Source organism: Panulirus ornatus, chromosome 48, assembly GCF_036320965.1.
Source record: "Panulirus ornatus isolate Po-2019 chromosome 48, ASM3632096v1, whole genome shotgun sequence".
NCBI lineage: Eukaryota > Metazoa > Arthropoda > Malacostraca > Decapoda > Palinuridae > Panulirus > Panulirus ornatus.
In genome coordinates this window covers 9,691,309-9,708,718 of record NC_092271.1, presented here as the reverse complement: position 1 = coordinate 9,708,718, position 17,410 = coordinate 9,691,309, and the positions used below count along the sequence as shown (strand labels likewise).

At 38.6% G+C, this 17,410-nt stretch overlaps 1 protein-coding gene across 21 annotated transcripts in view; it reads left to right on the top strand.

Moving 5' to 3' along the window:
- capt (adenylyl cyclase-associated protein 1) overlaps window positions 1-15,897 on the top strand; it is a 424,491-nt gene extending 408,594 nt beyond the window's left edge. For all 21 annotated transcript variants that reach the window (XM_071690544.1, XM_071690536.1, XM_071690541.1 and 18 more), the window contains 3 exons: window positions 6,021-6,275; window positions 9,294-9,401; window positions 13,987-15,897. In XM_071690544.1, coding sequence (XP_071546645.1) covers window positions 6,021-6,275; window positions 9,294-9,401; window positions 13,987-14,214 — 591 coding nt within the window. In that variant the 3' untranslated portion in view covers window positions 14,215-15,897. The remainder of the gene's footprint in view (window positions 1-6,020; window positions 6,276-9,293; window positions 9,402-13,986) is intronic.
- The last annotated feature ends 1,513 nt before the right edge of the window (window positions 15,898-17,410 follow it).

The following is a 17,410-nucleotide window of genomic DNA, read 5'->3' as shown; positions in this document are numbered from 1 at the left end:
CTACGACACGCAGGGAATACGTGGGAAGTATTCTTTCTCCCCTATCCCCAGGGAATATATATATATATATATATATATACTTTATTTATGAGAATAAGAGCAAGATTATCAGGTACGGTAGGGTTGAGGGACAAGTCAATTGGGAGGTAAGTCTAAATGGAGAAAACTGGAAGAAGTGAAGTGTTTTAGATATCTGACAGTGGATTTGGCAGCAGATGGAACCATGGAAGCAGAAGTGGGTCACAGGGTGGGGGGAGGCGCAAAGGTTCTGGGAGCGTTTAAGAATGTGTGGAAGGCGAGAACATTATCTTGGAAAGCAAAGATGGGTATGGTTCCAAGAATGTTGTATAATTGTGAGGCGTTGGCTATAGATAGGGTTGCTCAGAGGAGGGTGGATGTGTTGGAAATGAGATGTTTAAGGACAGTATGTGGTGTTAGGTGGTTTGATCAAGTAAGTAATGAAAGGGTAAGAGAGTTGTGTGGTAGTACAGAGTGTGGTTGAGAGAGCAGAAGAGGATGTGTTGAAAGGGTTTGGTCACATGGAGAGAATGAGTGTGGAAAGATTGACCAAGAGGATATATGTGTGCGAGGTGGAGGGAACAAGAAGAAGTGGGAGACCCAGTTGGAGGTGGAAAGATGGAGTGAAAAAGATTTTGACCGATTGGGGCCTGAACATGCAGGAGGGTGAAAGGCATGCAAGGGATAGAGTGAATGGGAACAATGTGGTATACCGGGGTTGACGTACTGTCAATGGATTGAACCAGGGCATGTGAAGCGTCTGGGGTAAACCATGGAAAGTTTTGTGGGGCCTGGATGTGGAAAGGGAGCTGCGGTTTCGGTGCATTATACATGACAACTAGAGACTGAGTGTGAACGAATGTGGCCTTTTTGTCTTTTTCCTAGCGCTACCTCGTGTGTGTGCAGGGGGAGGGGTTGTCATTGCATGTGTGGTGGGGTGGCGACAAAATTAATAAAGGCAGCAAGTATGAATTATGTATTTGTGTGTATATGTATGTGTATGCATATATGTATATACGTTGAAATGTATAGGTATGTATATGTGTGTCTGTGGACGTATGTATATGCATGTGTATGTGGGTGTGTTGGGCCATTCTTTCGTCTGTTTCCTTACGCTACCTCGCTAACGTGGGAGACAGCGACAAAGTATGATAATATTAATAAAATACATACTTTGTCATTGTTGTGGGGAATGGTATCAAATATTGTTTTGTGTGGGATGTATTGGGGTACTGATACTGTGCAGGAGTGGGGTTGTGGTTGGTTGAATCCATAAAGCATATGTTGTGTCAGTTTAGTGTGCAACATGGTGGTAGAGTATTTGATATGAAACTGTGCTGTGTGGGTGAGAGTGGGATGTTTTGTTTGATTCTCCTATGGATGATTTTTATAGGAGTTTTATTACTAATACTAATAACAAGTAGTGGTGATGTGAGAAGGAGATGGAGTGAGTATTTTGAAGGTTTGTTGAATGTGTTTGATGATAGAGTGGTAGATATAGGGTGTTTTGGTTGAGGTGGTGTGCAAAGTGAGAGGGTTAAGGAGAAGGATTTGGTAAACAGAGAAGAGGTAGTAAAAGCTTTGCGGAAGATAAAAAGCTGGCAAGTCAGTGGGTTTGGATGGTATTGCATTGGAATTTATTAAAAAAGGGGGTGACTGTGTTGTTGACTGGTTGGTAAGGATATTTAATGTATGTATGACTCATGGTGAGGTGCCTGAGGATTGGCAGAATGCATGCATAGTGCCATTGTACAAAGGCAAAGGGGATGAAGGTGAGTGCTCAAATTACAGAGGTATAAGTTTGTTGAGTATTCCTGGTAAATTATATGGGAGGGTATTGATTGAGAGGGTGAAGGCTGGGGGAAGAGCAGTGTGGTTTCAGAAGTGGTAAAGAATGTGTGGATCAGGTGTTTGCTTTGAAGAATGTACGTGAGAAATACTTAGAAAAGCAAATGGATTTGTATGTAGCATTTATGGATCTGGAGAAGGCATATTATAAGAGTTGATAGAGATGCTCTGTGGAAAGTATTAAGAATATATGGTGTGGGAGGCAAGTTGTCAGAAGCAGTGAAAAGTTTTTATCGAGGATGTAAGGCATGTGTACGAGTAGGAAGAGAGGAAAGTAAATTGTTCTCCGTGACTGTCGGTATGCGGCAGGGGTACATAATGTCTCCATGGTTGTTTAATTTATTTATGGATAGGGTTGTTAGGAAGGTGAATGCAAGAGTTTTGGAGAGAGGGGCAAGTATGCAGTCTGTTGTGGATGAGAGAGCCTGGGAAGTGAGTCAGTTGTTGTTCGCTGATGATACAGCTCTGGTGGCTGATTGGGTGAGAAACTGCAGAAGCTGGTGACTGAGTTTGGTAAAGTGTGTGAAAGAAGAAAGCTGAGAGTAAATGTGAATAAGAGCAAGGCTATTAGGTACAGTAGGGTCGAGGGACAAGTCAATTGGGAGGTAAGTTTGAATGGAGAAAAACTGGAGGAAGTGAAGTGTTTTAGATATCTAGGAGTGGATTTGGCAGTGGATGGAGCCATGGAAGCATAAGTGAGTCACTAGGTGGGGGAAGGGGTAAAAGTTCTGGGAGCGTTGAGAAATGTGTGGAAGGCAAGAACATTATTTCGGAAAGTAAAAATGGGTATGTTTGAAGGAATAGTGGCTCCAACAATGTTGTATGGTTGCAAGGCATGGGCTATAGGTAGAGGAGAAGAGTGGATGTGTTGGAAATGAGATGTTTGAGGAGAATATGTGGTGTGAGGTGGTTTGATCGAGTAAGTAATGAAAGGGTAAGGGAGATGTGTGGTAATAAAAAGAGTGTGGTTGAGAGAACAGAAGACTATGTTTTGAAATGGTTTGGTCGCAAGGAGAGACTGACTGAGAAAAAATTGACAAAGAGGATATATGTGTCAGAGATGGAGGGAATGAGGAGAAATGGGAGACCAAATTGGAGGTGGAAAGATGGAGTGAAAAAGATTTTGAGTGACCTGGGCCTGAACATGCAGGAGTGTGAAAGGCATGCAAGGAATAGGGTGAATTGGAACAATGTGGTATACCGGGTCAACGTGCTGTCAATGGATTGAACGAGGGCGTGTGAAGCGTTTGGGGTAAACCATGGAAAGTTTTGTGGGGCCTGGATGTGGAAAGGGAGCTGTGGTTTCGGTGGTTTACACATGACAGCTAGAGACAGTGTGAATGAATGTGACCTTTGTTGTCTTTTCTTCGTGCGCATGCAGGGTTAGGGGGTTGTCATTTCATGTGTGGTGGGGTGGCGACGGGAATGAATGAAGGCAGCAAGTATGAATTATGTACATGTGTATACATGTATATGTCTGTGTATGTATGTATATATATATATATATATATATATATATATATATATATATATATATATATATATATATACACGTTGAAATGTATAGGAATGTATATGTGCGTGTGGACGTTTATGTATATACATGTGTATGTGGGTTGGTTGGGCCATTCTTTCGTCTGTTTCCTTGCGCTACCTCGCTAACGCGGGAGACAGCGATAAAGTATGATAGCGACAAAGTATGATAAGAAAAAATATAAAATATTTAATACTAAGGATAGAAATGATATTGGGCAAAAGGAGGAAGGCTAGTTGGGTGCTTTGAAGGGTTTTAAGATTGGTATTATATGAGCAAGTTTCCAGATGTTAGGTATTTTGTTGAGTAGCCAGTTGTAGTTCAAGATTTCTGTTAAGTTCTTGGATTGCTAATGGGCCATAGAGTTTTGTGTGAGAGTATATGTTGTCAAGGCCTGTAGCAGAAGAGTTCTTTGCTTTAATTTCATTTCTTGTGTCTGTGCAATTAAAGGGTGGATGAACAGTTGTTTCAGAATGGATTTTTGTAGGCTTTACTTAACTTTTATGTTTAGAGGTGTGGTTGGTTTATGGCTGAGTTTTGAGTAGTGTCTTATGAGTATATATGTATGCGTGTGTGTGTGCACTTTGGTAGAAGGAATTTCATTAGCATGGGCCAGGAGCACTTCATTAGTAAGGGGCTGTTGATATAGTGTAAGATTGCATGATCTAGGGATGAGAAATCATTTGTACCACAGTTTTGGAGCTTTTTTTGCAAGCGTTGTGTGGCAGGCCAAACTCCTCCTGCTCAAGGTTACACTGTGAGTGAAAAGTCACCTTTGGCAAGGTAGTATTATTGAGAATTCAGTCACATAAAAAAATATTAGGTTGTAGTTGGTAGGCAGCTAATGACCAGGGAGGTATATTACCAATACTACCCACCTGGGTATCAGGAGGGTTAGTGACATCTGCTTAATGAGCCAGCACTTCAGTGGTTGTCAAGTTGCTCTCCTCTGACCCAGGTAGTTGTCTTTTCTTTCTGCCTCACTAACACGTGGACTGTTAGCATTCTGTCCACAAACATACAATCTCTCCTTGTCGTATGCAGCACTTTATAACACTTGACTCGCACAGTTCATTGTTCATGACTAGTTTTTCCTGTGGTGAGAACTGTGTGCTAGCCCTGCCTTTTGGCAAAATGATGGAGCAGTAGATGGAAGTAGTAGGTTGGAACATTTAGGCAAGAGCATTAGGTAGAATGATAATGTACAATGTTTTTGATAGGTGCTCTTTGAAGAAGGTTTCCCTACCAACTCTGAAAATTTTGAGTTTTTCAAGTTGAATAATTTATTTATCCCAACTGTTTTATAGATTTTCATATAACAGTGAGAAAAAAAATCTTTACAGAACATTTCATCCACTACTTTCACCCACATAATGTGTTGAGGTTTTTATAGGAGTTTCAGAACAATACACTCATATATGCAGTAGTAATGCCCTATTGTCAAGTGAGTTGCTTCTCTGCATAATTTTTTTTACCTACGCTAGAAAAATAATTACTAATTGTTACCACGTTTTATCTTATATAATTAATCTTTCTGGATATATCCTGTGTAATTTGGTGATTATTTTCTTCTTGAGGAAATTACATGTGAAATTACCAGCCAGTTACCAGTCTGATGGTGTTTTGTCAAGTATAGGCAGGAACTAGCAACACTCCTTCCATTTTTTGCCGGAAACACCTTCTCGTGCCTTATCTGGTCAATTTTCAATCCTGGAAGAGCATTAAGTCACTCTTCAAACAATCTGAGGACAGACCATCATCAAATAATTCAGGATGATCATATGTCTGGTCTAAAGCTAGTTAAAAGTGTCTCATTTTCTTTCTTAGAAAACTTGGAGACATGTACTGTATTTGGCATATATGAAAGATGACTGACTGTGGGGAGAAATTGCCATGCATTACCACCTCGGCCATCACTCAAGCTTGGCACACAGCTTTCAAATAGAGGCACAAAACTTGATGCATAAATTTCTGTCTAGAGGTGTTGCCCCATTCAAATATCCATCAATTGGAGCTAAGGTCTTCCACATGGCTATTTAATATTTGATTGTGCCCTTTACAATTAGTTCATCACTATGAGTGTAATAAACAAAAAATTTCTTATGCTTAAGGAAGTTTATGTTATCCTGCAGGCTTCACCCATAAATACTTTTAGTTTTTCTTTACCCCCTGCTTTAGATGTGGTTTCTAAAAATCATTAATGGCAAATTTAAAAAGTTTATGGTTTTGCTTGATAGAAAAAATTAGTAAAAAGAAGGACCAACTACAATTTTCAAATTTTGCTGGAGAATTTACGTCTTGTGAATCCATGGCCAAAGGGTTAAACTTCTGAGCCACAGGTGATCATATGGTAGCCTGCTCACTGATGGTGGTGGTGGCATAATGATTATTTGGGTTTTTACATTAAATGATTGGTGTACTGTATAGATATGCAATTAGTTGTAATTTATCCCTTTGAATTGAAAAGTAACTCTCAAATAAATATCGAGTGTCAGAGGATAATTTGTTTAGTTGTTGAATTGTATTTTAATTGGTTTTTCATGTTAATAATATTTATTTCATGGATCAGATGACAAGAATACTAAAAGTTTGTGTATATGTAAGTGCATTAACTCTACAGGTAACAGATGACATGAAGACTCACAAGAACCCTAGCTTACGTGAGGGTCCAAAGCCATTTGTGAAGCAGTCTAGCCCACTCAGCCGTGTATCTCCAGCCCGTGATGGCCCTACTGGACGTCCCAGAGTTGTGTTAGAGGGCAAGAAATGGTTTGTCGAGTATCAGAATGACAAACCAGACATTATCATTAAAGAAGCCAAAATGGATCAGTCTGTTTACATCTTCAGGTGCCAGAACACAATAGTCCAAATTAAGGTAATGTAGAATTAACTCAAGTTCTCCTATTGATTTTTTTGTCAGAATTATTGACTTTAAGATTTTCAGTTCAGGTGAAGTCTGAAGGTAGGAGAGGATGGATATTTTATTTTATTATTATACTTTGTCGCTGTCTCCCGCGTTAGCAAGGAAGTGTAAGGAAACAGACAAAAGAATGGCCCAACCCACCCACATACACATGTATATACATACACGTCCACATACTTACATATACATACCCATACATCTCAACATATGCATATATACATACACACACAGACATATACATATATACACATGTACATAATTCACTCTGTCTGCCCTTATTCATTCCTGTCACCACCCCGCCACACTTGAAAATGACAACCCCCGCATGTGCGCGAGGTAGTGCTATGAAAAGACAACAAAGGCCACATTCGTTCACACTCAGTCTCTAGCTGTCATGTATAATGCACTGAAACCACAGTTCCCTTTCCACATCCAGGCCCCACAAAACTTTCCATGGTTTACCCCAGACACTTCACATACCGTGGTTCAATCCATTGACAGCACGTCGACCCTGGTATACCACATCGTTCCAATTCACACTATTCCTTGCATGCCTTTCACCCTCCTGCATGTTCAGGCCCCAATGAACTCGAAATCTTTTTCACTCCATCTTTCCACCTCCAATTTGGTCTCCCACGTCTCCTCGTTCCCTCCACCTCTGACACATATATCCTCTTTGTCAATCATTCCTCACTCATTCTCTCCATGTGACCAAACCATTTCAAAACACCCTCTTCTGCTCTCTCAACCACTCTCTTTTCATATGTACATAATAGAAATACTACTTGAGGTATGCTGCTCAAAATTATGTATTTGCATTATCTCAAATGAGTTTTTATATTGATACTTTAGTGCAAAGTGAGAGGGTTAGGGAAAATGATTTGGTAAACAGAGAAGAGGTAGTAAAAGCTTTGCGGAAGATGAAAGCCGGCAAGGCAGCAGGTTTGGATGGTATTGCAGTGGAATTTATTAAAAAAGGGGGTGACTGGTTGGTAAGGTTATTTAATGTATGTATGACTCTTGGTGAGGTGCCTGAGGATTGGCGGAATGCGTGCATAGTGCCATTGTACAAAGGCAAAGGGGATAAGAGTGAGTGCTCAAATTACAGAGGTATAAGTTTGTTGAGTATTCCTGGTAAATTATATGGGAGGGTATTGATTGAGAGGGTGAAGGCATGTACAGAGCATCAGATTGGGGAAGAGCAGTGTGGTTTCAGAAGTGGTAGAGGATGTGTGGATCAGGTGTTTGCTTTGAAGAATGTATGTGAGAAATACTTAGAAAAGCAAATGGATTTGTATGTAGCATTTATGGATCTGGAGAAGGCATATGATAGAGTTGATAGAGATGCTCTGTGGAAGGTATTAAGAAAATATGGTGTGGGAGGAAAGTTGTTAGAAGCAGTGAAAAGTTTTTATCGAGGATGTAAGGCATGTGTACGTGTAGGAGAGAGGAAAGTGATTGGTTCTCAGTGAATGTAGGTTTGCGGCAGGGGTGTGTGATGTCTCCATGGTTGTTTAATTTGTTTATGGATGGGGTTGTTAGGGAGGTGAATGCAAGAGTTTTGGAAAGAGGGGCAAGTATGAAGTCTGTTGGGGATGAGAGAGCTTGGGAAGTGAGTCAGTTGTTGTTCGCTGATGATACAGCGCTGGTGGCTGATTCATGTGAGAAACTGCAGAAGCTGGTGACTGAGTTTGGTAAAGTGTGTGAAAGAAGAAAGTTAAGAGTAAATGTGAATAAGAGCAAGGTTATTAGGTACAGTAGGGTTGAGGGTCAAGTCAATTGGGAGGTGAGTTTGAATGGAGAAAAACTGGAGGAAGTGAAGTGTTTTAGATATCTGGGAGTGGATCTGGCAGCAGATGGAACCATGGAAGCGGAAGTGGATCATAGGGTGGGGGAGGGGGCGAAAATTCTGGGAGCCTTGAAGAATGTGTGGAAGTCGAGAACATTATCTCGGAAAGCAAAAATGGGTATGTTTGAAGGAATAGTGGTTCCAACAATGTTGTATGGTTGCGAGGCGTGGGCTATGGATAGAGTTGTGCGCAGGAGGATGGATGTGCTGGAAATGAGATGTTTGAGGACAATGTGTGGTGTGAGGTGGTTTGATCGAGTAAGTAACGTAAGGGTAAGAGAGATGTGTGGAAATAAAACGAGCGTGGTTGAGAGAGCAGAAGAGGGTGTTTTGAAATGGTTTGGGCACATGGAGAGAATGAGTGAGGAAAGATTGACCAAGAGGATATATGTGTCGGAGGTGGAGGGAACAAGGAGAAGAGGGAGACCAAATTGGAGGTGGAAAGATGGAGTGAAAAAGATTTTGTGTGATCGGGGCCTGAACATGCAGGAGGGTGAAAGGAGGGCAAGGAATAGAGTGAATTGGAGCGATGTGGTATACCGGGGTTGACGTGCTGTCAGTGGATTGAATCAAGGCATGTGAAGCATCTGGGGTAAACCATGGAAAGCTGTGTAGATATGTATATTTGCGTGTGTGGACGTATGTATATACATGTGTAAGGGGGTGGGTTGGACCATTTCTTTCGTCTGTTTCCTTGCGCTACCTCGCAAACGCGGGAGACAGCAACAAAGCAAAAAAAAAAAAAAAATATTAGTATGGTTTGTTTGCTTATATTTTTCTTTGACAGCAATATATACATGACAAGTACAGTTGCTTCATAATTCCTGCATCAATACTGGAGTTATAATATAGATCATAGTGAATGAAGATTTGTTCATAATCTTGTAACAGTAAATTAACTTTAGAAAACTCATAAACAGCAGCAGTAACTCAAAAAACTCATAAACAACAGCAGTAGTACTCTGGCCACTAGTAGATGGTGAAAGATTTTCATTAATTGTCTCATGATTCTGAGAATACTACACTTGATATCTAGGATTTTCAATGATTTGTGGAACTTACTCTTATCATTTTCACTTTAACTGTTTTATCTTAGAAGTATCTTTCTGGTTTTCTCACAGGGTAAGCTAAATTCAGTCATCCTAGATTCATGCAAGAAGTCATCAGTGGTGTTTGACAACCTTGTATCTTCAGCAGAAGTTGTTAATTGTCAATCATGTCAAGTTCAGGTAAGATCTAACTTTGTGTGAAATATGTTACTTTGATCATTTGTAGTTGAAATCCACCTATGTAGGTAGTGCAAGGTTTAAAGCCCTCCATGTGTTTTACTCTAAATGATCCAGACGTCATTGCCAACCAGCTTGTGTTAGAGACTCTTATGACTGCTCTGAGTACATTTTATTTTCACATCTTCATGTTACAGCAATGCAATTTCACACCCATATGATTCATTTGATCACACTCATGAAGGCATTTTACTACACTTCCTCTTCCTGTTGTTTTCTCTATATCCCAGTTATGCCGCTATAGTAGTGCTAGTGGAATAAGTTTTGAAAATTCTTTATTGGTCTTCCTTAGGAAAATTATTATCTTTTTGGGTTATGCCTGTCTCTGGTGTGTATTTCTGAATTAATTGCAAAAATGAATACCTTCTTCCTCTAAGACTGTCTTTTCTTCTAATTCATGATACAAACTTCGTTGTTTTGAGACTTCAGGGAAGAGACTTGGATATCATATCAGATAAAACTCCCCTCAAATTTCATTTGCCTCTCGTCTCTGCTCAAAATTACTGATGTATCATATGAAATACAAAGTGCCTCTTATTTGCAGGAAGTATGATAACTTTACTTCTTCCTTTGATGGCTCACTCTGGTTTGTGGCCAAAAACATTTCACAATTTCTGTCATTTTATTTTCATTACCATCAATACAGTAGCCATTTTCATGGTTAAACCCACTTTTTTTTCATCCTCTTTTCTTCTTGAGTAACTAAAATTATCTCATTCCTTTATACACCTCTTACAAATCCTCTTTTCCTTCATATGATATTTGCATACTGTTCAAAAAGCACTTTTCTCTTGAAACATAAGCAAAGTGGAGGAATCAGAGTGCACCCCACCCCCCATAATGTTTTGATGGAATTCACTTATGAGTTTGGCTCCTTTCCCTGCTCGTCTGTTTTATTTTGCCTTTGCTCACAAGAAAAACTTTCCTCATATCATGGAAGCATACTTTTGTACAGCATACCATAAAAGGGTGATCAACCTAGGCCATCATCAGGCCATCATTGTGCTATTTCCAGAGCATTTGAATCTTCCCTCAACTTCCTTTTCCATAATCACTTGAATTATAATCTTTCAGATCATCAGTGTGGTTTTCATGAGGATGGTGGTATCATGTTGTAGCCATTTATATCTCAAAAGCTTTAGTCAGATATGTGGCTTTCTTTCTGGTCATTCCATTTTCGTAATTATTGATGGCTCAACCTCTCGTTTCCAGCCAACATGTGTGTTCCTTAGGGTTCTTTCTTATTTCCTACCCTCTTCGTTTTATCTCTTATATTATTAAAGAATTAACCCAATTCACTGGTACACTTATAACTCTGCACTCCAAAATGACTTTCATGTGAATGTAAAGCAATACAACTTAGCAACTTTCCTTGTCTAACCTTAAAATGTGACTGTCTTTCACATCACTGTGCTGTTAGTTCTTTCTCCCTCTTCTGTAGTTATTATTTTGGTTTCTGCTCCTCAGAGCTGACTGCATGCATGATTTTGCCATTAGCTAGACCATGTAAGCCATGTGTGGCTGTTAGCACTACAAAGATGGGCTCGTATGATGTCTTTTCTCTTCCCTGTACAACTAAGCTTTGGAACTCTTTACCTTATCATGCCTTTCCTAAAACAAGCAACCTGCTCTGATTCAAAAGGTAAGTTTTCTACTGCCTCAAAAATACAGTACAGGTACACCACCTAATTTCTGGCACCTGATGGTTCGGCACCTCCTTTAGTCCAGACAAAATTACATGAGGGAACTTGAAATTACCTCGGCCACCAGACTAGCTTACTGGGCGGCCACAGATGGCGTTTGGTGTAGGGCGTGCTTATTTACATTCTTTACACAGCACTTGTTGGTGGTAATACCGCAATTGAGATTCTTAGCTTATTTTGCATAAATTTAACCCTAGCTATGGCCTCTAAGACATATGAGAGTGTCGGTCATGGTGTCAAACATAAACATCAGTCTATATCGATCCAAGATAAAGTAGAACTGTTGAAAAAATGGACCATGGTGTTTTGGTACGTAAGCTGTGTAACATCAACAATATTGGTTCATCAACTGTTTATGATATAAAGAAGCAAAGGGAGAAATATTGAAATTCTATGCAGACGGCGATTCCAAGTAGCAAATGATGATTAGAAAAACTATGAAAGATGTTAAGAGTACTGAGCACAACCAAGTGACGATGGGATGGTTTTGACAACATCGGAGTGATGGAGTGGACTTGTCGGGTAGCATTGTAATGGACCAAGCTAAGTTGTTCATAAATAACTTAAATTACAACATGAGTGTGACTATAGTGAAGTATTGCTTCAAAGATTTAAGAAGCGTCATGGAATTTCCATGAATAAAGTGTGAGGAGAAAAGCGGTTTGCAAACCACGAAGGAGCTGCCGAGTATGTGAATGAATTTGCAAAACTTGTAGCTGACAAGCACCTCAGTCCTGAGCAGGTGTATAATGCAGACAAAACTGCATTATTCTGGTGATGCACACCTAGGAAAACGCTTAAAACAGAAGACGAAGAAGACCCCACAGGATTCAAACGGGGCATCTAGGGGAAATAGCGCCTATGGCAAGCACTGAAATTGCACCCGTCTAAACATATGACACCAGTAATATTTATTTTCATTTCCTCCGCCAAGGAAATTATGTTTTTATTGGTTTTGCTTGTTTGTCTGTGAGCAACTTTCAACAAAAGGTATGAACCAATTTTGATGAAATATTCAGGGAAAGTCAGAAATGACACAAGGACCAGTTAATTAGGTTTTGGAAGTGCTCCAAATCATTGTCTAGATCCAGGACGCCATTATGGAAATATCAATTTTTGTGAATAACTATTGAACTAATAATGATATCAATGTGATTCCAAATGCCAAAGATGTGTTTTCATGGTCAAAACATCTAAATCTTTAAGATCCGAATTATTGTCTGGATCCAGGACGCCATTACGCCACTGGTGCCCCCCTTCAAGTGGCACCCAGGGCACCTTCCATACCCTAGATACTCCACTGGATTAAAAAATCTAAGGACAGACTTACCATCTTAGGGTGCTCAGACATTTAATATTTAATTTAAATTTCCAGCTGTCCATGGAATACTTTAGACTCATGGGAGATGGATGATTAGTGTGTTAGAGGTGTGTTGATGAATTATTATTATGTGACCACGATTGGTCCGGCAAAATGGTTAATCCAGCAAGGCTTTGGGATTTGGAACTAAGAGTGCTGGAAAATCATTGGTGTACCTGTATTTATTTTGTTTTTATTCCTTTTTCTTTGTCTATCTATCTATATCTCTGACGCCTGTTCATAGGGATGGCCATGGCAGTAGTCACCATAACTAGTGGACTCCATTGCTGCTTCTTCACCTTAAGTTCCTTACCCTTACCAGGATATTATTCTCTTTTCCTCTTTATTTTCTCATAATTAATGATTCATTCAAGGTCTAGTGTCAATATGGATCTGTTAGTGGCTGAAGCCTATGTTAGAACTAATAATGTTCACATGAAAGCTTATATATCTTGCACATCCTGTAGAGTATTCACTGAAATATGAAAAAGAATGGCAGTTTTTAAAATCATCTATTATACCTTATATTAAAACATCAGGATATTTAATGGCAGGCAGCTTCAGCTGAAACTCACGTGGTGATTATTTTATTATTGTTAGTAAATTGAAATCTTGTCAGTTTCACTAGTGATCAGGTCATCGAAATTGGCTAAACAGTAAAAATCCCTTAAAAGATCCCTTGAGTTGCTGTAATGCTGGCCTTTTGATGTAAAGCAAAAGACACTGTAGATTATAATTGTATTTTTCTTAACACTTTCACTGCAGGCCCCAACTTCTTAACACTTTCACTGCAGGCCCCAACTTTCATCCATTTTTCATTTTGCTGCAGAATTGAACTTCTGTGTAATCTTACTGTTTTAAAAACTTTGTGCCTTAATGATTGCATCAGTTCCTTTGTGTGGTGACAGAAAGTTGTCAGAAGCCAAGGAAATGTCATGTGAAAGAGCATGGGGTCAGTTTCTCTCCAGATGTCAGAGATAGAAGTATTACTGTGCTACTAAAGCAAGGGAGTAAACTTCAGTACAGATCTCATGGAGTTTTACAATTAAAATTTCAGTATTTTCTTGCAAAATTGAAGTTTGAATGGAGTATGCTAACACAAACTGAACTGTGTTGATGTCATAGAAATCAGAAAAATACATCATGCTCATATGTATCAAGCTGTCACTTCCCCTGTGATTCCATACTTGACAGTAAAGTTAAGGACATTTACCCTTTTTTTTTCAATTGGGGAGAAGTACATCTTTCACTACCAAAGTATTTTTTTCTCTTGATTTGCATTAATGGAACTGGGTTTTTAACCATTTGCAGTAAAAGGATTAGAGGAAGGTCAATTTAGAAAAGTATTTAATAAATTATAAAATATTTATATAAAATTTGATATGTTAGAAAACTGGATTGTTTGAGTGATTGTTTTCAATTTTTTGTGATACTTGTTTACTGAATGCCTTTCAATGCTCCTCAGGTGATGGGTGTCATGCCTATCCTCTCCATTGAGAAGACGGATGGATGTCAAGTTTACCTGAGTAAAAGTTCTCTTAATACTGAGATAGTCACTGCCAAGTCATCAGAGATGAATATTTTGATTCCTAAGGATGATGGAGAGTTTGTCGAGTGCCCAATTCCAGAACAGTTTAAGACAGTCATTAATGGTCTTGCATTGTCTACTACATGCTCAGAAAAGAAAGGATAAAGTTAAAAACTTGCATATGCTCCCTAAAAATGGGCTATAAAGACAGCTGCTGTAACCAGAATAAAGTGTGACCTAGCCTCTAGGAGGGATGAAATTCCAGAATGTTTATGAAGGCAATGATGGACAAGACTTGTTGTTTGAAAGTCATTTTGTACAAAGGAGAATTATTCATTGCACATCTCGTGATGGTATTATTTTTTCATATTTCGTACTTTATGGAAAAAATTGAGTTACAAACACCTGAATGATTATACTGCTATTTAACATTTTTAAAGATCTATAGATAACTTTATGCTGTGGATTAGCAGAAAAATTTCACTGTTCATTATCATACAAAAAAAAGTCCATAAATTTCATGTTAAGATCATGTTACTAAGAGTATGTGGTATTGTGTTAAAAGTGAAGCTAGTTTATGTTAAATCAGCCTAGGATCCTTTATCTCGTTACACTTATGGTACTTTTCTATTAGTGCCCTTCTGAAGAATCTTAACTTTCAGAACTGATTAAGAAAGATTCAGAATATCCTTACATGGTAGTATTTAAGGTTCAGCTCAACTGAGATTTTAATGACAATATGCAGGATGGCTGTAATACTAAGATAAGGGAAATACCTAGATATTTCTAGACAGTTGTGTACCTCACCAAGTTTTGTTAATTGCAGTTATGATAGAGTTATGTTAAACATGGTGCATTATATGTAATAAGATCATCATTATGAAGTGCTGTTTGTCAAAAGGTGAAAAATTTTTTCATGTAAATTCACTACATAGCACTGTAAATATCAGTATCTTTTTGGTTATTATCTGTTAATAGTATAATGACTTTATTCCGTTGATTAGGAAACTTTCCCTGAAATTTCATTAAGGTTCATTGTAACTTTATTCCTGAACTATTCATAAAATCTAGAGAACTTGAACTTTTGATTTTTTTATAGGCTAACTCCAGCTGAAACTTCAGTAGCTATTTTGAAATCAAGTAATGACTAACTAAAGCTCAAGTCTTAACCTTTGTTGCCTTTTCAAACTGAATGCATTGGATATGTAAATCAATAAATGGATTCTGAGTTTACTTTGTCATGCAAAGAATTATGAAGTGTCCTAAGAATGTCATGCAAAGAAGTATAAAGTGTTCTAAGAAAGTAAAACATCTTTCTTGATTGTAGTGCACTTTGTGTAAGATGGTGACATTGTAAGATATATAAGAATTTAAAGAAGTATTCAGCTTAAAGACAGTGCCTCATCTTAAATTTTGATGGATAAATTCAGTAAATAAGTGCTTTGATTCAGATTCCAAGTACTGCATATTATGAATACTTGATTCATTGGAGATATATAATAAACTAGAAAATTGACTAGGGGTGCCTGTTACTACTTTTATAGAAATAATTTTTATACAAATTTGATTTCAAATAGTTCCCATTATCAGCTTTATGCTTTAGGTAGTGTAGAGATATAAGTTATGAATGCTCCTCTCTAGTCTTTGACAAGACTTTAGTATGGTTTGTACTCAAAATGTTGACAACGCAATACTACAGTAGTAAATGTTGGGGAGAAGTCATTACCAACTACTTTGCTTTGTTATTGTCACTGTAAGGCTCATGTTGATTAACTGTAATTCTTCCATTTTATATGCATATCATTAATCTTTTTGATTTAAACTAATATGAAGTACAAGTGGGTACAACTAGAACTTTGTTTACCCTTTCATGTATTATTATATTACTTTGAGGTAAAGGCAAACCTTAGTTCTGTGCAACACAATATGTCCATTAATCTACATGGCACATACACAAAGACAGGGTAGAATGCATATTGACATTTTCCAAGAGGCCCTGCAGCTCAAAGTCTGCACTACACTCGGAGGGAGAGAAAGGATGGACTTCTTTGAAGTGAATAGATTTTTGATGTGGTACTTTTTTGTCAACTGACAGTGATACAGCTTTACCAAAGATGACTTTTCACTCGTAGTGAACCTCATGTAGGAAGAGTCCGTTAACACATTTACATACACATCCATGTATTCCCTGCATGTCATAGAAGGCAACTAAGAGTGGTGAGAGTGGGCAGTTGGAAATCCTCTCCTCCTGTATTACTTTCCAAAAGAAGGAACAGAGCAAGAAGACAAACAAGGATTTTTTCCTCTAATGTTTAGTCATTTGTCACTGGTGCTACTTCACTAACAAAGGAAGTGGAGAACCGATTAAAAAGAAATACAAGTGTTGCCAACTGATTAAAGAGCTTTTCACTTTAAAGGAGTGCAACCTGGCCTTACTACCTAGTGTACTGTAGCCCAAGAGTTGTAAGATGTCCCAGGTTAATAAAGGATGTAGGTCTTAATTTATGCAAGAATTGAAAACTTGTGGAGGGAGTGTGCTTGTAAGACAGCGTTTAGTGCTACAAACCAAAGTTACGCCTCTTAGGCAATGGTGCCACCTCATCATTTATATAGTGTTTTGGTACACTTTGAGCCAAAATTTGCTGTTTATCAAAATATCACATAATATGCTTTTTAAATTGCCTTAGTTATATGGTTTGCCTGCACTTTGGCCTCTACAGATGTAGGTAAAAATCTTGGCCCTCCCAAATTATTAATATAATTCATTGAGTGATGATCAGACATTGATTATATTTGATGAGATTGTGCTAACAATAATAATCAGAACATACAGAGGGGAAAAAAATAATATGTCAATGTCAATCTTGGCCCACCTTAATATTTACTATGTTAGATGGTAATGGGCTGCATCTGTTTGGGTGAGCTGCTGTTATGTATCTGAATTTGGCACTGGAGTGCGTCAGGGAGAGAGCTGCCAAAGTGCTTTAGAAATGAGCTAATGTAATGTGTTACAAGGTATGTTGCTGTCTTGTGCTGGGGAGTGGAAGGGAGTGAGCTACTGTAGCACATCTGGGAGTGAGCCATCATTGTGCTTCAGGGAGTTAGCTGTCATACCGTGTCAAGGAGTGAGCTGTCATAGTGTTGTCAGGGAGTGAGCTGCCATAGTGTTGCAGGATGAGTGGCCATCGTGTCAGGGAGTGAACAGCCATCATGTATCAAAGTGAGCCTGCAGTAGTTTGTCAGGGAGTGAGCTACTGTTGTGAGTCTGGGAGTAAGTTTCCTCCATGTGCGAGGGAGTAAGCCCCTGTTATGCATAATGGAGTGAGTCTCCATAATATGTTGTGGATTTAGCAGCCCTCCA